The following is a 13,804-nucleotide window of genomic DNA, read 5'->3' on the forward strand; positions in this document are numbered from 1 at the left end:
GCCTTTCAAATTGCTGTGGGGGATGGGCAGTGTCTGTGGGGAGTGGAGGGATAGCTATGGGGGAATGAACCTTGGGGTTAATGGTTGACATCCGTTTGCCTCAGGAGACAGTGAAAGAGTGTGGCTTCAGGGGTGAAGTCAAACCATTGAGTTTCAGCACCAGCTGTGGCTGTAGAGACTGCTACGGGAGAGACATGCTTTGTTGCATCTGGGGCAGATGAAGATGTCTAGTTTTGCTGCTACAGGCGTACCATGACATTTATTCTTGCTGTGCTCCTCCCAACAGTCATTCCTCCTCTGGTCACTGATACACAACCTAACTGATTGTCTCCAGGCACTACAGTAATCTGCAAAGGATTCCCACATTACAATATTAATGTTGCCAGCCTTCATGCCGTGTTTGCAGACGACTCTGCAACACAGAGTTGGTTTGCCAATGAACCTGGTTCCTGAAGTCAGCTCCCTGTAGAGTATGTCCTTGGGGGTCCAATTGCATTGCAATTGTCCAGCCTGTAGATTATCAGAGCATGGAGAATTGTGGCAATCTCTGTAGCTGGCAAACCAGCTGGACATGGAAACAGGTGTGCTTAGCCACTGAGCCTGCCCAGTCTCCAGCAACAGTGTTGGATCCAGTAGCACCCCAAGCTATGAACCTGCTCCATCCAGGGGGGTGTAACCTGCCCAGGAGAAGACATCTTCCTCCTGGACTCAAGAACTTGGAATGCATAGCCCCTCTGCCTCTTCAAGATTCCCCTTCAGTTCATTGGCCTGTACCCGGCCCATTACTGCCTCCAAGGAGCAGTCTAGCACTTCAACCTCCTCTCCTTATTCCAATGGATTGGAGAGACAGCTGGGTGTCATCCACATATTACTGATGCCTCATTCCAAATATCCTTATGACAGCTGCCAGTGGAGTTCCAACGTGCGTTCTAGCCTGGCAAGAACGCTCAAGGAGTGTGCAAAACAGCGCCAGGCAGGAGTTAGGACAGAGATTCCTGGAGGGCCACATTTGACCTTCATTCTTAAAGCGTTAGTGTCGATAGAGTTCACAGTTTTTTTAACTGAAGCCCTTTCCTTCATTTTTTGTAACACCCAGTTGTATGGTTCATGGAAAAGGGGAATCTTCCTCTGAACCCACCCACCTACCCCAAAACCACCCTACAACAAGATGGCAGGATAGAGTTGACTTTAATCTAGGGTGGCAAAATCACAAGTCGATTGAGAGGTGATGTGATATTTGATGGGCTTTCACATGGATGGAGCAAATTTGTATATGTATATATATATTGCTTCAGAAAGTAGGACCCAAACCAACAGCTCCAGTTTACAAGGAAAGAGGATTTCCACCAAACGTTAGGAGAAACTTCCTGGGGTACAAGTTGTTCAACCATGCAATAGATTGTCTTCAGAAGATGGTAGACTCTTACGCATTAGAGGTTTTTGAAGTAGAGGCCTTGGCCTCTGGCAGGGGTGCTGTAGAAGTGGAATTACCTGCATGGGGGTTAAATTAGATGACCTTTCCCTTCTAGCCATGTGATTCTTTAACCTCTCTGAGTTAAAATTGGCTGCAGCTCCCTGCCTAGTATATACTTGGACATGAACCTGGGTTTATGGCCATGTGGTAATCTGTACAAAGACTCTTGATGAGTTTTTAACTTGTTTTTGTCTGAGTTAAGAGTGCTTAACTTTCTCTGGATGGCACCCAAGGTATTAAAAAGCTTCTGCCTGCTTACCTATGTTGAAATCCTTAACAAGCAACTCTTCACTCGGAAGAATATGACGAGAGGAGCTATTATTAGATGTTGAATATGCCCCTTCACACTCCAGATGCACTTCTCAGGCTTACTGTACATCAGTTAGCGAGACTCGCGATATGCACTCTGAAAAGGGTAGCAGTCGCAGATAGGGGACCAAAAGGTAAGTACAGAATTGTGTTTCCAGTAAATTGCACAAATAGGGAATTAACATCTAGAATGGAGTTCAGTATTCTAGAATTTTCTGAACTCTCAGATTATACCAACATGTTTTATGTGCTTAGCCGAAAACTGGATTTCACTGTGGCTCAACCATCCTTCCCAACCCTGGTGCCCTGTAGATGACATTGTACTCCACTCCCAGACAGCCTCAGACAGCATGGCCAATGGTTGGAGATGATGGGAGTTCTAACAACATCTGGAAGGTACCATGTTGGGGAAGGGTTGTTTAACTTTATGTACGTGACCACTAAATAGGACTGTAGTTTTTTCTGAAAGCTATTTACTTTAGATACAGTTCTGGACCTATTTGAGGTTTTTCCTTCAAGGCTGTACACTCCAAACATAGTAATTATAAACCAATTAGAATGAGAGTACATTTTTAAAAAAATATTTATTATTAATCTCAATTTGAGATATGCCCCCGTCTCTGCTTTTGTAGTGCTGTACATCTTCCGTTAGGAGCATCAAATTTATGTGCTGTGCTAAAGCTTTTCTTTGATTCTATTTAGGTTGTATGTTGCACCAACAAAGAGCATCGTACCCCAAGAAAAATCACTGACCCCTTTGCAGTGGTGTCGCCATGTTCTAGATAATCCAAGCCCTGAAATGGAAGCTGCAAAACGCTCTCTCTGCTTCAGGTTGGAACAAGGTAGCTTTGGGTTTTTTATTCATTGTGTTTCCATTGCTTTCTCAGAGAATCTGTTCCTACTGTCCAGTTTTAGGCTGGTCCAGTTGAGTTGTCTGTGTGCAAGGTGTTCTGTATTTCTGTGGCCTACACATTGAAAACCGCGGAATTAGGGATGTTTGAAACCAAGTGCTGTTTTTCTTCAGAGCTTTCTGCCCCATAGTCTCAAATATTTATGGGAGCTCTGCAGTGTCCCAGATTTCCTTGTTTGAGGATTTATGTCCTAAAATCAGATGCACATCTAAATAAGGATGTGCTTCTTTGCTTTCAGTGTGATGTACTTTTGCATGTACACCTCTGTTCTTATACCCTCAATGAGCTTGTACATGAGTGTCTGGATTCAGACACCAGCTGCCCACCACCCAGACACCCCCGCCTTGCTGAAAGTAAATTGTGGAGAATGTGGGTTTATCATAAATGCACTGACAAAGCTACAACATTGTATTGATTATTTTACTGCTGACTTTGTATATGTTTTAATCTGATTCCCCTTGTTGAATTGGTATCTGTTTTTTAAAGAAAGGGTTTCTTTGGTGGGGATGGTAAATTACCCTAAAAAGTAGAATATAGATAACTTTAATAAAAATAAATGCACATGCTGGACTATCAGAATATCCCTAGCATGTGTCTGTCTGTGTGTGTGATATCATGTGTCACCATCATGAAGAAATGCTGGTACCGAAATGTCAGTGGGTTTATTAATTGTTTTGTGGTGGTGCTTTTAAAAATGAAAACTGCTAAACCCTATTATTTACAGCCTATACATATCTGCTCAGAAGTAAGCCTCACTGAGTTAAGTAAGACTTATTCACAGGTAAGTGCATACAGGATTGCAACTGTAGTCGCGTACAACACTAAAAGAGCTAAACAAATTTATAGCCATAACTCTTCATAAAACAAGAGTTCATTAAGTAAAACTGGTCAGATTTCCCGACAGAAAGAATCTTTATAATGAATTGGAGATCAGTTCACTTTCAAAATTCCCTGTGATACTTGTCAGATGATCTCTCGTTTATCATTTCCTTTCTTTTTCTGGAGCATCTGAGAGAGTTGTTCCAAACCTATTATATGCGTTAATAACACTCAAGAGTTTCTGCTTCCCCGTGTCATGTTTATTTCCACAGTCTGTGTTTTACTTTGGCCTCAGGATGCTGAGGTTTCAGAAGCAAATGAGGGATGAACACATGTTAATCTCTTGAGAACTTGTTTTTAAGAAAGGGGGGAAATGCTCCATTCAAGTGCTTGCTTTTGTTACTGAAAGTTATTCTGGCATGAAACTTGCCAAATACTTGGCTTTGTGTGTGTGAGCATGATAGTATCTTAATTTTATTCTGCAATGGCCCAATGAACTGAGCACATGGAGGAGTCTGGGCTCCTTCAGGCTGGTGGCTTTTCTCTTTTTGGCAAATATATTCTGCTGTGTGTCATTCATAAAATAATAGCGCATTCGTAGTGGAGTTATACTTCATTTTCTTAATTGTTCTACAGTGCTTCCCTAATGCCTCTGATGGGGCACTCTTTTGCTATAATGTGCAATGAAAGGAGAACAATGCACACACCCCGGCCCAATCCTGGACATTTATGGTCTGAAACAGTACAGAATTTTAGCAGGAATCAACAGGATGTGCCCCAATTTGGAAACTAAGCCGTACGTCTGCCCAAAACCTGCAGCAGACATGGAACAGAATTGAAAGCAGGATTGCACAGAACAGCTCCAACACCATCATGAGCACAAACGATAACGAATAAAAAGGAACGCCTGGTGCTTCTCATTGCACAAACCTAAATTTCTGTTATGTGATTGAATCCCTCTTGCAAAAATACTGACAGTCTGGAGGTGGCTATAAGCAAGAAGCATGTACCACTGCAGTGTTTGTGAGAGTGCCATTTTCCCTGTGATATCTGTCGCACAAGACAATTGTTGAGCCATTTCAGGAACTCTTGGGTCGCAGCTCCATGTCCTTTGAAAGCGCACCTTGTCCTTTGTGTATCTATCCGTAGCAAGGCAATATCTTGTCTGATACCTGCCTGCCACCCTTTCTTTCTAAGCAGTGACTGAGCTGACAGTATGCGTCTGCTGTGAGGGAAGCTATGGTGTGTAGGTTTAAAACCTCACATGGGGGTCTAGGTTGAATGCTATGTGCAGAAGGGTTTAAGTGGGGAGAAGGTCCCAGAGTTGGAGGTTTCAGGAATAAGGACCTCCAGGGCAGCTGCAGCAGAACAGATTGAGCAGTACTGAGAAATAAGGGCCCGTAGGAAGTAGATAACTGAGAAGCAGAATGGCAAGCTAGTGAGAAGAAACACTATGTACCGTCTGGGGGCGGGGGGAAGATTGAAGAGTCATGCAAGCTCTGGAGGTACGGAATTTCAACATATTGATTTGAGATAATCACTAAGACATTTGGCTGCAGGTCTCTGCTTCATTTGGTTCCTCTGACAAAAATGTTCTTTGGAAAAGGCAGCTATGAGGTTACATAACGCGGGCATTTTCGGCCACACTAAGCAAACGGCAAAAGTTGGTGGAGGAGAGTATCATGAAGGAACTTACCGGGCATATTTGGAAGTCCTCTCGGTCATCGTTAGTTGATGGTTTGCATCAGCCTACCTAGACTCTTCTTTCTGCACCTTCTGTCTGAAACTACAGTTTTTGGAGAACCAAATGCAATGCAGAAATAGATGGAGGTGCTGTAGCTCAGTGGGTAGAACACATGTTCAGCCTCTGGCGTCTCCACGTAATGAGCAGGTAGTAGATGATGGAAGAGACTTCTGGACACCCTGAAGGACTTTTTCCTAGCCAAGTGGACAATAGTGGGTCAAGACAGACAAATAGGCGGACCTGGTGTGAGGCAGTAGTCTAATGTTCTTTCGATTATCAGGACACGTTTCCATTCCTATTCTGTGACTTATTTTTACTGATCGATAGTTTATTTCATTATTTCTGCATAGCAGGGGTTGGACTGGGTGACCCTAGGGGGTCCGTTCCAACTTCTCAAATCTGTGATTCACATTCTTACTGTGTTTCACTGAGTTTTTTGTGCAGAGGTTTCATAACCATGGCAATGGTTTCATCAGCTGTCTCGCTAGCAACAACAACAACAAGCCATCAGCACAAATCCATATTTCAGCTGCTTCACACGCATTTACAGTCTCTTTCTATATATCACTGTCTCTAATTGCTCTCGGGTACGGCTTCTTGTTTCTCCTCTTCTGCTTCCTCATTCAAAAGATGCACCCAGAAAAGTGCCAGTAAGAAACAGCCCTCGGGACTAACATGCCCTTGACAAGTCAGTGCTAATTTTATCAGGAGGGGGAGGTGGAATAAATTCTGCAAGTCATGTTCCCCAGATTGTGCTTTCCGCACACCTTTTCCATCTGCTGGGCTGGCAACCGAAGAAAAGAGTATTCCTTCTCAGGAGGCCAGATTGCTGGTCCCTAATCATAGTAGAACGATGGGTCTGCCATATGGTAAACTCCAGCTGTTGTGAGGTTGCTTATTTGTGTGAAGTTGTTGCCCTGTCCTTTGTCGTCCCACCCTCTGGACTCTTGCTCAGAGGTGGTCCAGACACAGTTCATCCAAATATCATGATTGACTGCATGGAGAAAGTGGATGGGAGGGGATCTCTCTTGGAACACTAGAGCTTGTGAACATGAAGTGAAGCTGAGTGTTGGAAGATTCAGAACAGGTAAAATAAATCACTATGTCGCACCTAGTTAAACTATGGAACTCACTCCTGCAGGAAGCAGCAACGGCCACCAACTTGGAAGACTTTAAAAGAGGATTCAGTCATGGAGGATGATGCTATCGGTCACTACTTGCCATGAAGGCTACGCTCTTCCTCCACAGTCGGAGGCAGTAATGCTTGTGGTGATGATGTTAAGATTTATATACCACTCTTCATCAAAAGATCTCAGGGCAGTTCACAAGAAAAAAATATATAATTTAGTTGATCAGTGAAGGGGTATAAAAAAGTAAAATTTGCCCAATTGCCTAACAATTTGAGCAACTTAGAGGAAAATTCTAGGACAAATGGAAAGAAAATAAATTATCCTTATATAGGTTTTCATTTTCAAACAAGAACCCATAATTCGTTCTTTTTTAAAGGAAAGTATAGCACATACACACATACAAAAAGAGCACACAGTTGTTGGAGATTGTGGGAGCTTTTGTGCTTGCAGGCTTCCCATAGGCCACCATGTTTGGCCACCATGAAAACAGGACGTTGGACCATATGGGCCATTGGCCTGATACAGCAGGCTTTCCTTACGTTCTTATGTGACATGCATACGGGCTTTAGGGAATCATGTGACTTGTGCTTCCTTTGAGAAACGACTCTTCTATAAGAGCTAGATCATACCAGACACGGTAGGAAAGGCTCTTGATCTGTTTTCTCTTGTTTCTGTCTGGCCCAAGTGCCTCTGTAAGTTATATTTTCATTTTTTAAGCCTTCACGCTTGAGCTGCACCATCACTTCTCATCAAATGTTGACTTAGTAGAAGTTGGTGCAGCAAGTTTTTCTGTGCCTCTTGAACAGTGCTTACTCTTGGAGGGGAACGGTTGTTTTTGCATTTGCCCTTTTGCTGTATATGTGTGGGGGGACACACATTGTGGAAATATGGTTTTGCCTTTAACGCTTATGGTTATATTTTGTTCTTGCAAGGAAAAAATGGTTCATATTCTGAAAGGTTTAGATCTTTACCTGGAACAAAGTTAACAGTGCAATGTAGTCCAGAGCACAACCTTTATTACTCAGTGCTTAGTTTCACACCTTGTTATTTACTCTGCACCCCACAAATGGGACATCTTCATCTCAGCAACCCAGTGTTCTCTCTACCATGGGAAAAAACACTTGTGAATGTCCATCATTTCACCAATAGCTCTTCTGGGCAACCCATTGATCAATCAGGTATAAAGCACATAGTTTGTTCACCCTGTCTGCCACACCTCTTTAGCCAATCAAGCCCTGCCCAAAAGTGTGAAGCGAGCAAAGAACCATTCTATCACAAGCACCTGGAGATCTCAGGATTTATGGGAGGTCCACACTCCACGACTTCATATGATCTGGGCAACTGTTGGAATTTCTGCCTGTCTTCAGGTACTTGGAGGAGAAAAAACCTGCCCTTGTGTAGCATTTCAGGCCACTTCCTTTTCAGGCTCCATTTGCACATTTAAACAATCTTGTCTCCCCCCAAAGAATCTTGGGAACTGTAGTTATAACTATAAGGGTGCTGAGAATTGCTAGGTGGCCCCACTATTCCACTCTCAGAGCTACAATTTGCAGAGTGGTTTAACAGTTAATCCCTCTTCCCCAGGGTACTCTGGGAATTGTAGTTCTGTGAGGGGAATAGGGGTCTCATAAAAAGCTCCCAGCATGCTTTGCAAACTGCAGTGCCCAGGATTCTTAGGTGGTTAAAGTTGGGCTTAAGTGCTGAACTGAGTCTGAGATAGGTGCCTTCACTGACGTGTGGGGCAGTGGGCATGTCTTGAGGGGCTGCAAAACACGTGCAGGATCTGGCTCTAACTACGTAACTGCACCATATAACAATCCCCAAGGAAGTTTCTAAGAACTTGAGTAGCATTGGTGAACAGAGGGATCCTTGTTATCAAAGCAGAGAGGTTGACACCTTTCGGCATGGATATCTAGTACATGGGCCAATCTAATTGTTTGGGGCTGCAAACTCCTTATCATGTAAAACTAGCAATCTGGCATGTGTGTGTCTGTGTGTTTCTGAGCTGACAGTCCGCCAAATCATTTCAGTTGCATTTATAAGGATGAGAATAGGTGAGCACTCTTTCCCCACTTTCTATGCCACGGAAGGATGGGTCTTGCCCCTCTCTGAAGAACAGCTGAAGGCTCTAGAGTATATTTTCACCTCTCATCCATTTCCTTAGTGACAAACATGGTGTTCTTGGTGTGGTTCTTAAGAGTCACAGCTGCAATAACAGTAGCTTTGTTCAGGACAAGTCTTGTCACAGGAGTTATTGTGCAAAATAATGAATGCGGCTTACACTTGCGTTGTTGACTGCATCTGTGGGTGAGAGCATGCAGGCCATTAATTGGCCTTGGCAAGTGACCACGCTGTTACAAAACTGTCTTGCGTTTAAAAGGAGAATCACAAAGGCCTTTTAACGTCTGCCTCCTTTTGCTGGTTTATAATGGGAAGTACAAAACGTTGCCAGTGGTATTAAAATTACAGGTATACTGTAGCTTTTGCTTCCTTCGGGTTTTCTTCTAAGGTGGCAGCCGCCTGCTTGTTCCTAAAATATATTTTGCATTTGTGGAAAATTCATTTAGTCATTAAAGCTCATGATTTAATAGACCGGGCTTGATTTTGGCAAAGGAGGCCTCTGTAACTTGTGATCAAGTCTTAAAAACAGGAGGCCTGGCTGGGATGCCATTCATTGCTAATGTGCTTTGTTCAGCATGATGGGTCTTGACGTGCGTAGATTGTAGACCCAAGTAGCGCCCAATACTACAGTGATCATGTGTCTCATATACGGGATTGCTGCATCAAAGCTTAAAAAACAAGGAACTCCATAGAGCTGTGTTGTCTGTGGTTCATTGAGTGCAATGTATTGACAGTGGCAATGCCCAGTGTATTCTGGGATGTCTGCTGCCCTGGAATGAGGTGGGACTTAAAGGAAAGCGTGCCCATTTAAAATGTTGGTACCCAAATGATATGAGATTGACACTCTTGGACATCACTTAACTTTCAGTGGCAAGTCCTAGATGCGTGGGGTTGACCCTATTGTTTTAATAATAGGTGGTATTAATATTACGTTCAACTACTTTTAAATCTGAACACTGCGGCCCTGCCAAACTTTGCTTGAAGACATGCTATCAGGTTCACTAATACAGAAGATACATTTTAAAAAAAAGTTGTAAGACTCAGATTCTCACACCTGGAATGTTACATTTTGGATTTCATATTAATATTTTGTTGCTCAGCAACAGCTGTGATGCAGTTAATGGCAGGTTGTGGTAATGCTGTCGCAGAGCATGATGGCATGCGAAGGGGGGCGTGATTTGTATGACGTTTTGAACTTCTAGAACAGTGTCTGGAGGAGTAGAGAATACTGATGTTGCCCTGCTTTTCTTTCCTTTATTTTGTTACATTTTTATCTCGCTGTTCCTCCCCAGAGTGGTATACCTGGTTCTTGAACCCTTGTCTCCCTGGTCCTAGCCTGACGTTGTAACCATTACACCACACTAGTCGCTTTCTTAGATACATAGAGAAATTTTATTCTACTTTTAAGAAACCTATTCTGAATATCATTTTCTGTATATGTAAAAATTCCTTAAGCCTTGCCCTGGATGTGGCTGTGAGATTACTGAGGCTTTCTGATGTTGCATATTTGATAGATATGGGAGAGATGTCTACTTCAGAGTGTGCAGATATGCATTAAATATATTCATGCTTATGTAACTTGGAATTTCATGTTGTTAAAAGGAAGAAATATTTGTGTCTGATGGCTTAAAAGCTTATGAAGGGGATTAAGTTTGTTTTTAGCACTTGATGAGGGAGCCTGTACTTTACTGTGTGCCCTGTAGCTTAACTCTCAGTTCAGTTATGTCCCAATTAACCACACCCAGTAATGTTTTGAACAAATAAATGTCATAGGTATTATCTGTTACACCATATACTTAAAGAAAATCAAGACAATGATCCGGCTTTACTAATTCAATTTATTACTCTCCTTTCAACCAAGGTGCCAGGGTGGGCTACAACAATTTAAAATGCAATATTAAAGCAATTTAATGAAATATTGAGTTAAAATCTGTTCTACAACAATACCTTGTCAAGATACTAGAAACAAATACTGTGAGCTCAGCATCTGTTCTGTAGCATTTACTATTTCAGTAAAGGAAAGAGCAGTTCCCATTCGTAATAAACTTAATTAATTGCTTGCCAATTTTGTCCATTTCTGGCTCTACTATGTACAATAACATGATTTTGTCCATTATCAAAATCTTTTCACAATCTCTTACTTTCTTTATATACAAACTTGCATTAGCATTTTTAAATGTTTCAAATACTTGAAATCTTGTCTCTTAAGCCTTGAGATAGCTAACATAATCAATAGTGCTGTGTACCGGGAAAGGCGAAAAGTTAGAAACATTGCTCTCTAAATCTGTTTCTGGAGATTCACATCCTGTCCTTAATAACCTTTATTTATTTTGTCTTTGAACACCTGCTGTTTTTTCTCTCTTGTCTACTGCAGCTGAAACTGCAATCATATGTACACTTACCTGGGGCTAAGTTGTGTTTAATAGGACTTAGCTTCTGAGCAGATGTGTGTAGATTGGTGCTGTTAAGCTTTTTATGCCTAACTTCCTAATGGATAAGAGTCTGCTCCAAATCTAACCTCATCTCTTCCTTTACCATGTCTGTTAACAGCTAGTCGATGGCGGAGTCTCTTCTCTACGTCTGTCTCCTTGGCTTTCCCCTATAGCCCTGTTGCAAGGCTCACTCCATATAGCAATGGCTTTAACACTCCTGCCTTCTCTAAAACCTTCAATAAAGCAATATTAACACCTGAAAGAACAGGTAATGCTTGCTTTCTTACTAACTAACATAGCACTGTAATAAGGGCTAACTAGTTCCTGTTGACTTTGGTTCAGTATTGAGATACGTATGTAGCTTTGAGAGGCCAAACTAAGCATGACGGGGGAGCTATGGAATATACTTTTGCTGCCTTTCTTCTCTGTGCTCCACTGCTTGAAACAGAGCTGCTAGCAATACTAAGAATGGAGTGGCGACTACTGAAGGTCAAGAGCAGGTTTTCCCAAACTTGGGTCTCCAGCTGTTTTTGGACTACAACACCCATCATCCCCAGCAGTACCCGTGGTCAGGGATGATGGGGATTGTACAGTTGGAGACCCAAGTTTGGGAAACAATAGTCAAGAGAAGGGCTCCGAGTACTTGAGTTGGTCCTTCCTGCTTATCCCTGATCTTGACTCAGATTTATGGAGCAACAGTGCTAAGCGGGTAAAGGTAAAGGGACCCCTGACCATTAGGTCCAGTCGTGGCCAACTCTGGGGTTGCGGCGCTCATCTCGCTTTATTGGCCAAGGGAGCTAGCGTACAGCTTCTGGGTCATGTGGCCAGCATGACGAAGCCGCTTCTGGCGAACCAGAGCAGCGCACGGAAACGCCGTTTACCTTCCCGCTGGAGCGGTACCTATTTATCTACTTGCACTTTGACGTGCTTTCGAACTGCTAGGTTGGCAGGAGCCTAGGAAGCTGCTATTTTGACATCCCCGCACTGCTTCACAGTGTCTCTTTGTTGAGGGAACCAAAATGGCAGGTGGCTTGCAAATACCTTGGCTAGCCTATGCCACTGGTGGGTTGGGACACCGGATAATACTCTGGGACCTCTCCACCTACAGCCTGCCTTGATTCGAAGCAGCTTTTTGCCCATCCCAGCTCTGAATGCAGACATTGGGGGACAGGTGGAAACATGGGGGGGGGGATGGAGAATATTGAAGTAAGGAAGAAGAGCCTTCGTGCCTGCACTGCTTTTCACATTCAGAAAAAAAGTACCCATTCCTTCACAGTGTATGTGAATGAGGGAAACATGGGTAGAAACTCATATGGTTGTCCCCATTGCATCTAGTTTGGTCCTACAGGACTGGGGCCAATGCCATGACCTAGACTTAAAATTCTGCTTCATGGATACATTTCCTTTCATTCTCTTACTTTTGTCTCCATGTTGTTTCCCAAAGAACAGAAAATTCTTACTATTCCTTCCTCCCACCCATCCACACAGGATGCAGCCTGGAGAACATGGACAGCTTCTGCTTCCATGTTACATTGAACAATGGGTCCCCCACTCTGCTGTTATTTAGAGTTATTGTGATCTGCTCTAGCCCATGGCCTGTGGAAACATCAGGCTGTGACAGTAGGGCCAGCACCTACACTACTAAGCAATGGCAATAATGTGGGTCTGGCCTGTGTATGTTTGGGGCCACCAGAAGGAGAGACATCAGTAAATTAAGGGTTGCATTTAAGGGATGTACGAAGATACTGATCTGTCTGGAAGAAAAGAAGAAAGGCAGACATTCATAGGTTCTCTTTCTTCAGATGCTGCATTTCAGATTTACCTACATAAGGGCTAAAAGCATTGGGAAAATAATAATCTGGGCCTTCCAGGAATTCCAAATTCACAACAGAATTTGCATTGAGACTTTTGTTTTTGTTTATTAATGTTTGAAATCGTACACGTGAGCCCACTAGTCTTCCCTCTGCTGTAGATTCATGCAGCAGAATTGCTTCTTTTCTGTACTAACAATAACACCAAAGTACAGGACCATTTTAAATAGACTTAAAGATCTTCACAATGTAAAAGTAAATAACGGAATGTAGCATCATGCCGGTTGACGAAGCCTGTTCTGTTTATATATGCAGTGCTGAATATATAAACTTGAAACGTTGCTTGAAAAGTAGATGCTTTTGCACGTCGCTTGAAGTTAAGGGTTTTGCTGTGTTGTTGTTCTACAGGTTGTGTTTCTAGAAGTTCCCCTCTCAGCCCCCAGTCATCCATAGACAGTGAACTGAGCACCTCAGAACTAGAAGACGATTCCATCTCCATGGGATATAAACTGCAAGACCTCACAGACGTCCAGATCATGGCTCGACTGCAAGAAGAGAGTAGGCCATTAACTGTCCTTCCTCTCCCTCTGCTCTGCCCCCCCCCACTGCCACCACTTCTTTTAAAAGCTGCATGTTAATGCCTCAGCGAAAATACTGGATTGTAGGCATGTCTAATCTATTGTATGGGATTTTTTTTAAAACAACAACACCATGTTGGTGTTTTGGTTTGGCTTTCAAGTTATTATACTTGAATGTTCCCCCTCCCAAAAAAATCCTAGTATGAATAAACCTTAAATGTAGTTGAGTAATGTATAATGTTTAGTACTGTGAAGAAAAGGAGCCTATTTTTAAAAAATATATATATATATTTTGAGGGGGAGCTAAGTGGGCTATGGGGTAATTGTGTTCACAAAGAGAAAATGCCATCTTATTTTCTTTGAAAGGCTCTGAAAGCGCTGGTCTGATCTGTGTCAAGGAGTTGTCATTCAGAATCCCATGCCATACGGAGACACATGAAGGGGGTTAATTTGGCACAAGCTGTTAAAGATCTTA

The 13,804-nt window shown here is 42.8% G+C and overlaps 1 protein-coding gene across 3 annotated transcripts in view; it reads left to right on the forward strand.

Annotated features, from left to right (window-relative positions):
- SLAIN1 (SLAIN motif family member 1) overlaps positions 1–13,804 on the forward strand; it is a 35,508-nt gene that overhangs the window by 6,624 nt on the left and 15,080 nt on the right. The window contains exons 2-4 of one of the 3 annotated variants that reach the window (XM_083501234.1): positions 2,486–2,625; positions 11,059–11,208; positions 13,160–13,309. In XM_083501234.1, coding sequence (XP_083357360.1) covers positions 2,486–2,625; positions 11,059–11,208; positions 13,160–13,309 — 440 coding nt within the window. The remainder of the gene's footprint in view (positions 1–2,485; positions 2,626–11,058; positions 11,209–13,159; positions 13,310–13,804) is intronic. The other 2 variants (XM_083501235.1, XM_083501236.1) reach the window with 2 other exon arrangements.

The sequence above is a fragment of the Podarcis liolepis genome (assembly GCF_965112155.1).
Source record: "Podarcis liolepis genome assembly, chromosome: 4".
NCBI lineage: Eukaryota > Metazoa > Chordata > Lepidosauria > Squamata > Lacertidae > Podarcis > Podarcis liolepis.